The following is a 15,412-nucleotide window of genomic DNA, read 5'->3' on the forward strand; positions in this document are numbered from 1 at the left end:
GGAACACAGAATAATAGAATATCAGAGTTGGAAGATACCTTGGAGGTCATCTAGTCCAACCCCCTGCTCAGGCAGCAAACCCTATGCCATTTCAGGCAAATGGCTGTCCAGTCTCTTCTTAAAAACTTCCAGTGTTGGAGCATTCACAGCTTCTGGAGGCAGGTGGTTCCACTGGTTAATTGTTCTAACTCAGGAAGTTTGTCCTTAGTTCTAGGTTGCTTCTCTCCTCGATTAGTTTCTATCCGTTGCTTCTTGTCCTGCCCTCTGGTCCTTTGGAGAATAGCTTGACTCCCTCTTCTTTGGGGCAGCCCCTGAGATCCTGGAACACTGCTATCATGTCACCCCTCGTTCTTCTTTTCTCTAGAGTGGACATACCCAGTTCCTGCAAACTTTCATTGAAAGTTTTGTGGGAAACCTGCTGTGAAATTAGAAAGTTTTTTAAAATTTTGGGCAGCATTTGTGTCTTCACTCCAAAGAAATATCCCAGTGTGGACATCAAAAGAGACACTGAGGTTGGGACACAAAGGAGGCAGAAGGCCATGTTTGCTTTGCAAAGTACTACCATATGTCTGGGCTTAGAAAGGAAATCCGTCTGATTTTATCTTCCCCAGCTGAACGGAACCATTTATTCCTCTTCCGATTGCGATCTCTGCTCACCGTTCAAGAATTTATGCAACCCAGCCAACAAAGAGAATCGTTGGGGAGAGTCGAACATTTCTTTTTTAAAATAGAGAAAATATAGATAATCCTCAACTTGCGACCACAATTAGACCAAAGTTTATGTTGCTAAGTGAGACATTTGTTAAGTGAGTTTTGCCCTACTTTACGACAGTGGTTAAGTGAATCACTGCCAGTAACATGGCTGTTAAGTGAATCTGGCTCCCCCATTGACTGTACTTGTCAGAGGTTCACAAAAGGGACACTGCAACCGTCCTAAAGATGAGCCAGTTGCCAGACACCTGAATTTTGATCATATGGTCATGGGGATAATGCAATGGGTCATGAGTTTGAAAAATGGCCATAAGTCCCTTTTTTCAACGTTGTTGTAACTTTGAACCATCACTAAATGAATTATTGTAAGTCGAGGACTATCTGTAGTTCTTTAAGGGTGTGTTTCCCAACCTCGGTGACTTTAAGATCTGCGGACTTCGACTCCCAGAATTTCCTAGCAAGCAAAGCAAAAAAAAAAAGCTCGCTGGGGAATTCTGGAAGTTGAAGTCCGCAGATGTTGAAGTCGCAGAGGTTGGGAAACACTGATCTAAAGATTTTATTTTTAATTTTTTAATTTTTATTTTTTTAAAAAAGCAAGTTATACTGAATTCAGGTTGGTAGATTTTATTCTGCATTTAAGCTTCTCTTACTATAAAAATGTTTATACATTTTTCCGATACTATAAAAATGTTTAAAAACAGGGTTGCAACTGGTTTACACAAAAGTATTAAACAAGGATATCTGTGCTTGGCTCTTAAGGGGTAGAATCGAGATGTGAAGTGTTACTTCCACTTTACAATGCCTTGGTAAGGCCACACGTGGAATACGGCATCCGGTTTTGGTCACCACGATGTAAAAAAGATGTCGAGACTCTAGAAAGAGTGCAGAGAAGAGCAACAAAGATGATTGGGGGACTGGAGGCTAAAACATATAGGGAACAGTTGCTGGAATTGGGTATGTGTAGTTTAACAAAGAGAAGGGTGAGGGGTGACATGATAGCAGTATTCCAGTATCTCAGGGGCTGCCCCAAAGAAGAAATTCCTTCTTAATTCCAGATTGCTTCTCTCCTTGATGAGTTTCCATCCGTTGCTTCTTGTCCTGCCTTCAGGGGCTTTGGAGAATAGCTTGACTCCCTCTTCTTTGGCACCTGCCGATACATAAGTGGGTTTTGGCTTGCAGTTTGGGCACTCAGTCTCCAAAAGGTTCGCCATCACTGCCCTATACCATTGTGGGCAAATGGCTCTGTCCAGCCTCTTCTTAAAAACCTCCAGTATTGCAGCATCAGATTTACCTGTATTAGAAAAAGGAAGTCACTTGAAATAGAATTAAGGAGAAAACTGACGTACAGAAGAAGAGAGACCAAATGTTTGTGTTGACTTCAGCGGCAACCGAATGAAGTCTTACTTTTGAGCTACTTGATAGATTGATTAGCTTCGAATAACAGAATAACAGAGCTGGGAGGGACCTTGGAGGTCTTCTGGTCCAACCCCTTGCTCAGGCAGGAGACCCTATACCAGGGGTGTCAAACTCAATTTCATTGAGGGCCGCATCAGCATTGCGGTTGCCCTCAGGGGGTCGGGTGGGTGTGGCCTACTGGGTGGGCATGGCTAGAGTGCATATGGCCTACTGGGTGGGCGTGGCCAGCTCTACATCGTTCGCATCAAGGGTGCCTATGGGGGACTGGGCAGGAGTGGGACAGATCTGAGGGTCTCTGGCAGAAGGAGGGTCTCTGGGCCAGGGCCAAGATAGTGGGGGCCATTCCCTCAGTTTCCAGGATGGCTTCGCGGGCCGCATGAAACCACTTCGCGGGCCGGATCCGGCCCCCGGGCCTTGTGTTTGACATGTCTGCCCTATACAATTTGAGACAAATGGCTGTCCAGTCTCTTCTTAAAAACCTCCAGTGATGGAACACCCAGAACTTCTGAATGCAATTCATCCCACTGGTTAATTGTTCTCACTGTCAGGAAATTCCTCCTTAGTTCTAGGTTGCATCTCTCTTTGCCTAGACTCCATCCATTGTTTCTTGTCCGGTTCTGTGGTGTTTTGGAAAATAGGTTGAATCACATGGTCGTTAAGCGAATCTGACTTCCCCCCATTGACTTTGCTGTTGAAATTCCCACTGAGAAGATTGCAAATGGTGACCACATGATACCCCCCCTTCCCCATGACGCACAGTTGCCAGGCAGTCAAATTTTGATTACATGTTCATGAGGACACTATGATGGTAGTAAGTCCCTTTTTTTGAAATCTGTTGTAACTTCGAACAGTCACTCAATGAGTGGTTTGTAAGTCAAGGACTATCTGTGTAGCTTTTTGGGGGGGGGGAAATCATCATAAATTTGGACCATTCGTAAGTTGAGGACTTCCTCTATACTCCTATAATTGTTTCTGTGTAACATTAGTACAAATCTGTCTCTGAGGCCTAAAATCCTTCTAAAAATACTCATTAATTTTTGATGGGCTTCCAAAGCAATGATTATTTCAAACCAGGGGTCTTCAAACTTGTCCCTTTTATGACTTGTGGGCTTCAACTCCCAGAATTCCTCAGCCAGGCATGCTGGCTGAGGACTTCTGGGAGTTGAAGTCCACAAGTCATAAAAGGGACAAGTTTGAAGACCCCTGGTTTAAACGAATGCATTTTTTTTCCGTTTGCTCAGGTGGGCTGTTATCTGAAGACCCCCAGGTTTCCCATTTGGGTGGTGTGCAGTGAAAGTCACTTCAGCGTCCTCTTCTGCTTGAGAAAGGATTTGCTGGCCGACTGGAGGGAGGAACGGCGATTTGACCTGTATTATTACGACGGTTTGGCCAACCAAGAAGAGGAGATCCATCTGACCATCGGTAAGAGATAAAAATCTTTCAAGAAATATGAACACGGTTCAGGAAAGATCAAACGTATGAGTGATAGCCTTCCCTGTAGCTTGGCAGGTCATAGTCCATAATTTTCCCCAACTTTATCTCCATTGGGAGCACGGACTTCTCACAAAGAGCACCTCACACATCTTCTTATAGGGAGGCATTTTATTAGCTTTTTTTTCCAGAGGATTTGGGCAGAGAAATAATTTTACCTTCTTTCTTTCTCTTTCCCTTAGCCAGTTTCTTTCTGCACTAACTTTTTAAGATTAAACTGCCCAGAGTTGTTTAAAGGAGCCTCTACCTTTAATTAATCCTAATCATAAATCTTCATTTTCGGAGACCTCTCGGAGGGATAGCTATGAAAACAAGACTGCAGGTCAGCAGAATTACAGGTCATCGCAGCTAAAATATTCTGGGGTAGGGCAGAATCCAATTATGCTGCGACCTGCACATTTATCTGGAACCCTTTGCCATTGACTGAAATGCCAGGGGCATTTTTCCAAAGAAAGTGAAGAAAAAGGAGCAAGGAGAAGTAAAATAACAATAATAACATCCCAGCAAGTCTGATTTCATTTCATCCAGTCAATTCAGTCAAATCAACGAACATACGCCTACATAAATGTGATCAGCCAGAACGGCCTGTATTTGATCCTCAAAGGAAATTGGTACATATCTGCGAGTGTGTGTACAGATAGTCCTCGACTTATGACCACAACTGAGCCCAAAATTTGTGTGGCTAAGTGAGATGTGTTATGTGATTTTGCCCTATTTTACAACTTTTCTCGCCTCAGTTGTTAAGTGAATCACTGCAGTTGTTAAGTTAGTAACACGGTTGTTAAGTGAATCTGGGCTGCCCTGTTGACTTTGCTTGTCAGAAGGTCGCAAAAATGGGATCACGTGACCCCGGGACCCTGCAACCGTCATATATACGAGTCAGTTGCCAAGTGTCTGAGTTTCGATCATGTGACCATGGGGATGCTGAAAAAAAAAGTCAAATAGTTTGAAATAGTATGGAAAAACGGTCATAAGTCACTTTTTTCAGAGCCGTTGTAACTGAACGCTCACTAAATAAGCTGTTGTAAATCAAGGACTACCTGTACATATGTCTCTCTCTCACACACACACTTCCTCCCCCCTCTATCTATGTATAACCGTCAATATGAGTGTCTATAGATGCAAGTTATTAATTCAGATAGTCCTCAATTTACAACAGTTCATTTAGTGACTGAAGTGGCACTGGGGAAAAAAAGAGACTTATAACTGTTTTTCATACTTACGACCGTTGCAGCATCCCTGTGATCACGTGATCAAAACTCAGACGCTTGGCAACTGGCTCGTATTTATGATGGTCATAGCATCCCGGGGACAGGTGATCCCCTTCTGTGACCTTCTGACAAGCAAAGTCAATGGGGGAAGCCCAGATTCACTTAACAACCGGTTTATCAACTTAGCAACTGCAGTGATTCACTTAACAACTGTGGCAAGAAAGGTGTTTAAGTGGAGGAAAAACTCACTTAACAAATGTCTCGCTTAACAACAGAAATTTCGGACTGAATTGGGGTGGTAAGTCAGCGGGGACCAAAAACTTATAGTTAATTTGTGTGGTTGTTAAGCGAGGCATCACATGGTTTTACCAGCTTCTTTCTAACCATAGTTGTTAAGGAATCAGCAGCAACTTCTGAATTTCCTCCTGACTTGCTCAGTGATGTAACTTGTGAGAAGCCAGTGGGGGAGGAGGAGGATCACAAACGGCGCCCACAAAATTCTGTAGCCATCGTAAATGCGAACTTGTTGCCAAGATCCCAGATTGCAGTCACGTGACAGCGGGAACTGAGAGAACTCAATGGGGGAAGCTGGATTCATTTAAGGACCAGATAATTCACTTAACCACTGCGGTGATTTGCTTAACAGCTGTGGCAAAAAAAGAGGTCATAAAATGGCGCTCGGAGTCTCCTTACACTGGACAGGGGCTGGACTCACTCAAAAACTGCCTTGCTTAGCAGTGGAAGTTCTGGTCCCAATTCGTAAGTCACAGTCATAACTCGAGGACTTACGGAAATACAGGGAAATGGCACGCTATTAAATTTTTTAAAAAAAGAAGTTGTCCACTGTAGCATATTTCAGGCATTTTTTAAAAAAATCTCCGTTGTCCATTAGTTCGCAATTCCAATGCTTTTAAGGACATTAAATGAAAAACGGTCGTATTTACAGTGCACAATGCCTTCAGTCTCCGCTTCCCGCTTTCCTCTGTACTTCTGCTCTGACGTGCCCTTGTTGAATTCTCTCCTCTTCTGGAGCTCGACATTTCTGTCTTTTAGCCTGTTTTTTTGTCTTTGGCAGGCTGAATCCTGCAAAAAAATTTTTTTTGTTTGGCTTTCTCAGGATGCCCACAGATCTGGCTGTGCTGTCTGTTTTCCAGCAACCTCCTAGGAGATCGTATTTTGTGGGGGGGGGAATGAATCGTTTTAAAAGAAAATGGGTATAATTTGCTACTTTGCTGCTGCCAATTTCCTTTCCTTCTTTCTGGATTTGGGGCAACTTTTCAGCCAGAGGGTTAGTTAGTATCTATCTTACATCAGAATGGAATGGAACGGAATGGAATGGAGTGTAGTGGAATGGAGCAGAGCGGAGTAGAGCAGAGTAGAACAGAGCAGAGCAGAACAGAACGGAGTGGAATGGAGTGGAGTAGAGTAGAGCAGAACAGAACAGAACAGAACGGAGTGGAATGGAGTGGAGTAGAGTAGAGCAGAACAGAACGGAGTGGAATGGAGTGGAGTAGAGTAGAACAGAACAGAACAGAACGGAGTGGAATGGAGTGGAGTAGAGTAGAGCAGAACAGAACAGAACGGAGTGGAATGGAGTGGAGTAGAGTAGAGCAGAACAACAGAACAGAACGGAGTGGAATGGAGTGGAGTAGAGTAGAGCAGAACAGAACAGAACGGAGTGGAATGGAGTGGAGTAGAGTAGAGCAGAACAGAACAGAACGGAGTGGAATGGAATAGAGTAGAGTAGAGCAGAACAGAACAGAACGGAGTGGAATGGAGTGGAGTAGAGTAGAGTAGAGCAGAACAGAACGGAGTGGAATGGAATAGAGTAGAGCAGAACAGAACAGAACAGAACGGAGTGGAATTGAGTGGACTAGAGTAGAGCAGAACAGAACAGAATGGAGTGGAATGGAATAGAGTAGAGTAGAATGGAATGGAATGGAGTGGAATGGAATGGAACAAAGCGGAGTGGAACAGGAGAGCAGAGTAGAACAGAACAGAACAGAGTGAAATGGAATGGAATAAGAATAGAATAGAATAGAATAGAACAGAACAGAACAGAACAGAACAGAACAGAACAGAATAGAATAGAATAGAATAGAATCTTTATAGAGAATAGAATAGAATAGAATAGAATAGAATAGAATAGAATAGAATAGAATAGAATAGAATAGAATAGAATAGAGCTGGAAGGGATGTTGACAATCATCACAGTTTCTCCATCAAACGTAACATCAGAAGAACTTTGAGGTTGGACCAAGCCAAAATCCATGGGACCCAAGATTCGATTGTCGTTCAGTTGCTAAGTCACATCCAATTCTCTGTGACCCCATGGACCAAGGCCCCCATCTTCCACTGTCTCCTGGAGTCTGTCCAAATTCATGCTCTTTGCGTCGATGACCCTATCTAACCGTCTCATCCCTTGCCGTCCCTTCTCCTCCTGCCTTCCATCTTTCCCAACATCAGGCCTTTCTCCAAGGAGTCCTCCCTCTCCTCATTTGGTGACTGAAGTATTTGGGCTTCAGCTTCATTATCTGCCCTTCCAAAGGACAGCCAGGGTTGACTTGCTTTAGCGTTGACCGATTGGATCTCCTTGCAGCCCAAAGGATTCACAAGAGTCTTCTCCACAAATGAAAAGCATCAATTCTTCAGTGTTCAAGCTTCCTTGTGGTCTGTCTCTCACAGCCATACATTATTCCTGGCAAAACCAGAGTTTTGACCACAGGGACCTTTGCCGGGAAGGTGATGTGTTGTTTTTAATTTGCTGTCTAGATTTGCCATAGCTTTCCTCCCAGAGAGGAAGCGTCTTTTAATTTCATGGCTGCAGGGATCCTGGAGAACCAAGAAAATAAAATTGGAGGGGCCATCAAAGTGTGGAAATTTAGGTGGAAGCCTCCATCCACATGCTGCTTCATATCAGATCTGTTCCAGAAGCTTATTGAGACGTGCAGGTAGTCCTCGACTCACGACCACAACTGACCCCAAAATTTACGTTGCTAAGTGAGAAATCTGTTAAGTGGGTTTCGCCCTATTTTAGTACCCTTATTGCCACAGTTGTTAAGCGAATCACACGGTTGTTAAGTGAATTTGGCTTCCCCATGGGCTTTTCTCATCAGAAGGTCTCAAAGGGGGGAATCACGTGTCCCCGGGACACTACGACAGTCGTAAATATGAGCCGGTTGTGCAGGTTTCTGAGTCTTGATCATGTGGCCAGGGGGATCCTGCAACAGTTATGTGAACGATGTCCATAAGTCACTTTCTTCGGTGCCATTATAACTTCAAACGGTCGCAAAACAAACGGTTGTAAGTCAAGGACTGCCTGCATATCTGTCCAGATTCAAAATCACTGATATATTCCAATAGTCACCCGTTTCCTTTTAAAGCCCTCTAAATGGGCTGCAGTGAATTCCTCCCTCAATCTCCATGAGGCTGTTGGCAGATGGCATCAAAGTGGGGCCATTAATTGATGGCAGTTAATGCTGGTGTTCTTTGTCTCCGCAGACACCTCTCAGCTTTCTGTGGAAAACCAAGAGAACGACCTCGTTTCCCCTTTGGAGCTTTGCATTCGGACGAAGTAAGTGCTAGTCACCCCTGCTTTAGCTTATCGGAGTAACAGAGATGGGAGGGGCATTGGGGGTGTGTGTCTTCTGGCCGACCAGTGGAACGGCTTGCCACCAGAAATCGTGGGTGCTCCATCACTTGGAGATTTTTAAGAAGAGGCTGGACAGTCACCTGTCTGAGATGGTATAGGTTCTCTTGCTTGAGTAGGGGGCTGGACTAGAAGACCTCCAAGGTCCCTCCCAGCTGTAGTCTGATTAATTGATTGATTTTCCTTGTCAGGTCACAAAACAAGATCAAATGATCTCACTCTACTCTACCCCACCCCTGTCTTGTCCCATCCTGCCCCACCCCGCCCCGTCCCACCCCTGTCCTGTCCTGTCCTGTCCTGTCCTGTCCTATCCTATCCCATCCCATCCCATCCCATCCCATCCCATCCCATCCCATCCCATCCCATCCCATCCTATCCCATCCCATCCCATCCCATACCATCCCATCCCATCCCATCCCATCCCATCCCATCCTATCCCATCCCATCCCATCCCATCCCATCCCATCCCATCCCATCCCATCCTATCCCATCCCATCCCATCCCATCCCATCCCATCCCATCCTATCCCATCCCATCCCATCCCATCCCATCCCATCCCATCCCATCCCATCCCATCCCATCCCATCCTATCCTATCCTATTTCAGACAAGTGGCTGTCCAGTCTCTTCTTAAAATCCTCCACTGACGGAGCACCCACAACTTCATAAAGACAAGCCATTCCACTGGTTAATTGTTCTAACTGTCAGGAAGTTTCTCCTTAGTTCCAGGTTGCTTCTCTCCTTGTCTAGTTTGCATCCGTTGCTTCTTGTCCTGCCTTTGGCGCTTTGGAGAATAGCTTGACCGCCTCTTCTTTGTTCTTTGCTTGAATAATTTCATTATATGTATATATTATTATTTTTCCCCCCAAAGCCACATACCTTTGGACAATCAACAAATGCGATGTGGACTCCATGCCCTTAGGCAGAATTTCTGTTCCTTCTCTGCTCTGTACTCCATTGCTGGTAGTTCCTGATTTCATTTAGTGACCGTTCAAAGTTACAACGGCAGTGGAAAAAAGCGACTTATGACCGTTTTTCATGCTGAATGGCCACTGTAGCCTTCCCATGGTCGTGCGATCATATGGTCAAGTGATCAGAATTGGGATGCTGACTCATATTTACGACAGTGGCAGTGATCCGGGGTCACGTGATCCCCTTTCGCGACCTTCGGAAAGTCAGATTCACTTAAAGGCTGTGTTACTAGCTTAACAACTGCAGTGATTCCCTTCTCAAGAACTATGAAAGAAAGTTTGTAACATGGGGCAAAACTCACTTAACCAATGTCTCATTTAGCAAGATAAATTCTGGGCTCGGCTATGGCCATAAGCTGAGGAGATATCCTCCCCCCCCCTTGCAGACACAAGCGAAGAGAAATAAATCTTTTTCCTTCATTCCAATTTCCCCATATACATTAAAGATAAATGCAGCAGACTCTTTAGCTAAAATAAAAACAAATTGGCTTCTATGGCAACTGGGATATGGCGGCTACAGTCACCCCCATTGCCAATTATTTCTGAGGATTTTTTATTATTATTATTTAAACTCCTATAAGGGGAAGAAGAAGAAAAAAAGATTGCTGGGGCGTTTAGCACTCACAGCTGATTTAGTGAAAAGGAATATAATAAATTTCATAGAGCTCGTAGATTGCAGAATGGATTTTTTTTTAGAAAAACAAATAACAAAACGAAACAGGGGCTGTTTTTCTTTCACAACACTTCTTGGAATGCCAGCCTGGAGAAACTTTAATGTTTGATCACCTTGTGAATGATAACCTTGTAGAAATATTTCCCTGCCTGGGCTGTATCTCACTATAGCAAGGCAATTAATTAGCTCCTTCAGATTCCTTAAGGCAAGAATCATTGGCTGGCCCTGTTAATTCAAGTCTCCAAAATATGCTTTAAGAAGTTGATATGCTTAAGAAGTAGAATTAAGAACCAAGAGAGAATGGAATGCGGGCTTCTTTGATCTTTTTTGATCAGACAAATAAATACATTTCATGTTGCCCGAAGAAAAAGAGGAATAATTGTCTTGTTCTCCTAATGCTTCCTTGTTTTCTGTCTCCGATGGAGGAAATAACTTGAGTTAACTCTGTCCTATCCGGAAAGAGCTCCGTTTGTTTTTGTTTTATTTTTTTCTTAGTCTTGGATTTGAAAAGGCAGCAGGTTGAAGACCTGCCTGTGTTAGCATTTATCTTGCTTGAATTCAAATCTGTGCAATGCAAAGATTTGTTTCCAAGGTCAGTAAATGTTATATCCCATTAAAAATTCCCACTAAGGTTGTCTGTCAGGCCTAAAGGAAAGTATAAAAATATATTGGATGGCTGATGTTTGATAAAGCCAGCTAAATTACGTTCCGTGTGTGGTTTTTTTTTTGCCTCTCCTTTCGGAATGGGAATCCTGGGAGTTGTAATCTGAAAATGCTAATTGGGATATTTTGACAGCACTGGGGAATTTTGAGTGCTGAAGTCCACCCATCTGCCCTTGAATTCTGGGAGGTTAAAGTCCATGCATGATTACTTGGGAATTTTGGAATTAAATTCTGGGTGGGGAATTCTGGCAGATGAAGTCCGTGCCTGGTGGCTGATGGGCTTTTTGCATGGAACAGGGGGGGAAAAAAGCGAAATTATATATGTTTTTGACGGTTAGAAAAAAAAGAGATTGTAGAAAAGAGATTAACCAGACATGTGAAACACAAGGCCCGGGGGCCGGATCCAGCCCGTGAAGTGGTTTCATGTGGCCCACGAAGCCATCCTGGAAACAGTGAGGGAACGGCCCCCTCTGCCTTGGCCCTGGCCCAGAGACCCTCCTTCTGCCAGAGACCCTCAGATCTGTCCCACTCCTGCCCAGGCCCCCATAGGCACCCTTGATGCGAACGATGCAGAGCTGGCCACGCCCACCCAGTAGGCCATATGCACTCTAGCCACGCCCACCCAGTAGGCCACGCCCACCCTGGCCACACCCACCCGGCCCCCTGAGGGCAACCGCAATGCTGATGCGGCCCTCAGTGAAATTGAGTTGGATACCCCTGAGATAAACCGTGTTGCAACCACCGAGTTAGATTTGTATAAATTTACATTTACACTTATAGCTACCGTAAATCAGAAGTCGTTTTTTTATATTCCCTTTCTCTTTGGTTTCTGCATCTTTGTTCTCCCCTTACATTTTCTTCTTTTTTTCATTCTTAGCATTCCTTCTTATTGGTTTTTACCTTCCGCTTTAAAATTCCAATAAAGTTTTTTTTCCTTTTTATAAAAACCAAGAATGGCACGCTTTATAAGGCTGATATTTTAGGTTTAAAACAAAAACAAAAACAAAACCCATCTGTGCCAGGGAACTGAATTATTTCTGCATTCCTTTCATTTGCCCCAAGAATAAACTCTTATTTTTCCAGGAGAAATAAATCAGCGTCCGATACAAAAACAAAATAATCACGTACAAACCATCTTGAGACAGAGAGCTGAACTTTTTTTGCAGCTTTCTATGACTTTTTAATAAATAATAATAATAATAATAATAATAATAATAATAATAATAATAAGAAGAAGAAGAAGAAGAAGTTGGAAGGGACCTTGGAGGTCATCTAGTCCAACCCCCTGCTCAGGCAGGAAACCCTGTATCATTTCAGACAAATGGCTGGCCAGTCTTGTCTTAAAAACTTCCAGTTTTGGAGCATTCACCGCTTCTGGAGGCAGGTTGTTCCACTGGTTAATTGTTCTCACTGTCAGGAAGTTTCTCCTTAGTATTTAATATTAGAAGTGACCTGGCAGGGCATCGCTGCAGCTGAATTCTCTGGGGTTCAATTAAGGTGACAAAGCAATATTGTTCCAGAAAGCTGGGTTCCCCTGCCCCAATTTCTCTCTGTTCCTCTGCTTCCCAAGGAGATTTCAATAGTATTAGTCAATTTGGCTCTGTTTGAAGCTAGAGCAATAAATAAGCATGAATGGTGCGCTTGTTACAAGAACAGTCAGTGTGAGCAACTAGGAGTCTCCAATCCTGCAGGCGAAGGGTGCCAATTAGGAGATGCCGGCTAACTCCTATTGTCCCAGCAGAGAGACAGAAGCTGGGTTGTTAAGAACAGTTAATTGTTCCCTCCACAATTTTAGTTGCCTTACTAAATGTGAGATGTGCGACGCCATCATGCATTCTGCAGAGGCCAAGGTTGGGTTTTCACATCCAGCCCGTGGAACAGAGGATGGCCAGTCAGGAACAGCCTGTGCAAGAAAAAAAAAAAAAGATATATTTTGGCTTTGATTCTTTAATAGATTTATATGGCGTGTTTCCGTCCAAAGAACAAACCCTGGGAGAATCTTGCTCAGAAGAAACATCCAGTGTGGCGGTGGTGTTTTTTTTTTTATGTTGCAGGTAGTCCTCAACTTATGACTATAATGGAACCTGCCCATCAGGGTCATAAGTTGCAGTGGTTGTAAAACAGAGACCACCCCAACTATATGACCTTTATTTTGCAATGGTCGCTAAGCGAATGCTGCATTGGTAAAGCAAACGCCACGGTTGTTAAGTCAACCAATTGTTTGCTGTCGGGGCAGTTTTGCTGAAAACTGGGGGCAAAAAATGCTGGTTTTGGGTAAAAGTGTTGTAAAATGTGACCGTGGGATACTGCAAACGTCTGCAAAAGCGGTCTGGGTGCTGAGGGCGCAGTGTTTGGTCGTGTGACCACAGGGGAGAGTGCCTGATTGTCAAAACTTCAAATCCTTAGTTTTCAGATAAATCCATGGAAATTTTGAACTGTTGCTAAGTGATCGCCGTAAGTCAAGGACTACCTGTATATGAGGGCTTATTTAGAGGGTGCATCGCTTTTGTTGAACTTCTTAGAGTGAGTTATCGGATGACACAGTGGCAGGGAGTCCCATAGGCCAGTGATGGCAAACCTTTTAGAGACCGAGTGCCCAAACTGCAACCCAAAACCCACTTTTGTATCGTCGGGTGTCAGGTGGGCGTGGCCAATTGGGTGGGCGTGGCTGCGGCGGTAATGGCAGAGTGGGTGGGACTAAGAAGTTCAATCAATCAATTGCAACTTTGCGAGAACTTATTTTTTTCCTGTGAGAAGTTGAAATTGATTGATTGATTGAACCTTTTTTTTTCTTGCACACGGTGGCGGAGGCCTAAAGTGAAAAGGGTTTATAAAACCCAGCTGAAGGCCTAGGACTGGGGCGATGGCACGCGTGCCCACAGAGAGGGCTCTGCGTGCCACCTGTGGCACCCGTGCCATAGGTTTGCCACCACGGCCATAGGCAGTCCCAAGAATCGCTGCTTACAAGAAACAGCCTGTGGGGCACACAGCCCTCCCCCAACTGGGTGATTTTCCTGTTTTTTTAAAAAACGAAATTATGGCATACAGGTAGGGTTCTCGACATACAGCAGTTCATTTAGCGGCCGTTCAAAGTTACAACAAACAATTTGGATGCTTGGCAACCGATTCATATTTACGACGGTCGCAGTGTCCGGGTGTGTGTGTGTCACACGATCCCCTTCTGCGACCTTCTGACCAGCAAAGTCAGTGGGGGAAGCCAGATTCGCTTAACAACCGTGCTCCCAGCTTAACAACTGCAGTGATTCATTTAAGCACTGTGGCAAGCAAGGTCATAAAAGTGGGACAAGACTCAGTTAACAACTGTCTCGCTTAGCAATAGAAATTTTGGGCTCCATTTTGTGTGTGTTCCCCTTCTGCTTCGTGACTAAAGCCAGCAGCCTCTTAACAAACTCCCGCCTGTTTTAAGCAGCGCTTGAGTCTAGCTTTGCAGGACTGGTTCCACGTAAACTACTCTTGGGAAACCACCCTAATGAATCTCTGCCTCTTTCAGATGGAAGGGAGCTGTGGTCAATTGGAACGGCACAGAACCCCTCTTGTGAGTGATTTCTTCAAGCAGAACCAGGCTTCACCCCGTGAGCGGACCCGGGCGTTTCTCGCCCCTGGCCTGATCAGATGCAAACCCAGCAAAAGGCCTTCATCACGCACACCTCGTTCCCCTCCTTGCGGCCTCCAAGAAGATGGCTTGACTTCTCCTTCAAGCCTCCAACGTTTGGACACGAGAAGGTCAACCGAACTCAAGGAAAAAGGGCAGTAAATCTGTCGACATCCCATCAAATACCATTGCTGAATCCCTGCTACATCCTGTGATTATATTGGTTGAACAATACCAATGGCAGCCCCTTTCTTGTTTTAAACACCAAGCGATGACAACAATCTCTGGGTCCGTTTTAAAACTAGGAAACCGAAATTAAACAAACAGACCCCCCCCCCCCAAAAAAATGAGCAATTAAGCTCTTGTTCCCAAGAACATTTCTTTTGGGTAGCCCAAAATAGTTTGGAACCAAAAACATCACTGCCAATTCTTTTATTTATTTTTTTTATTTTATTTTTTTAAACAATTGAATTGTCATCTATTTTTAATTCAGTCCTTGGAACTCTTAGCTACTAGAGAACTCAACCGATAGGGCCATTTTTTTTATTTTAATTTCTGTAACCAGAGCTTGCTTTCTTACACTCAAAATGTAGTTTGCCAGTTCTGGACCTGTAGTTCTATATTCTGAAAATAAAAGGCCTTCAATCTATTCATTATTTTATCTCCGTGGAGAAACAGTGGTTTCTATTTGAATAGCTCATACCTGAATTTACACTATTTGGACAGTGATTCTCCACCATGGGTACTTTAAGGACTGCATTGGTTACCAGTTGTCTTCCGGGTGAGGTTCAAGGTCTTAGTTATGGTTTTCAAGTCCTTACATGGCATGAGTCCGGAATACCACGGGGACCACCTGCTGCCGGCGTCGACTCCCCTCCGCCCTGTGCGCTCCCACAGAGAGGGCCTCCTCAGGGTGCCTCCGGTCAGAGAATGCCGGCTGGTGGCCCCCAGGGGGAGGGCCTTCTCTGTGGGCGCCCCGGCTCTGTGGAATCAACTGCCGGTTGAGCTCCGGATG

General features: G+C 44.4%; 1 protein-coding gene across 1 annotated transcript in view; it reads left to right on the forward strand.

Moving 5' to 3' along the window:
* MINDY4 (MINDY lysine 48 deubiquitinase 4) overlaps nucleotides 1-15,089 on the forward strand; it is a 70,705-nt gene extending 55,616 nt beyond the window's left edge. Inside the window, 3 exon segments of the mRNA XM_083378728.1 lie at nucleotides 3,369-3,549; nucleotides 8,331-8,403; nucleotides 14,296-15,089. Of these exon segments, the coding sequence (XP_083234854.1) occupies nucleotides 3,369-3,549; nucleotides 8,331-8,403; nucleotides 14,296-14,344 (303 nt within the window). The 3' untranslated portion in view covers nucleotides 14,345-15,089.
* The last annotated feature ends 323 nt before the right edge of the window (nucleotides 15,090-15,412 follow it).

The sequence above is a fragment of the Vipera ursinii genome (assembly GCF_947247035.1).
Source record: "Vipera ursinii genome assembly, chromosome: Z".
Lineage (NCBI taxonomy): Eukaryota > Metazoa > Chordata > Lepidosauria > Squamata > Viperidae > Vipera > Vipera ursinii.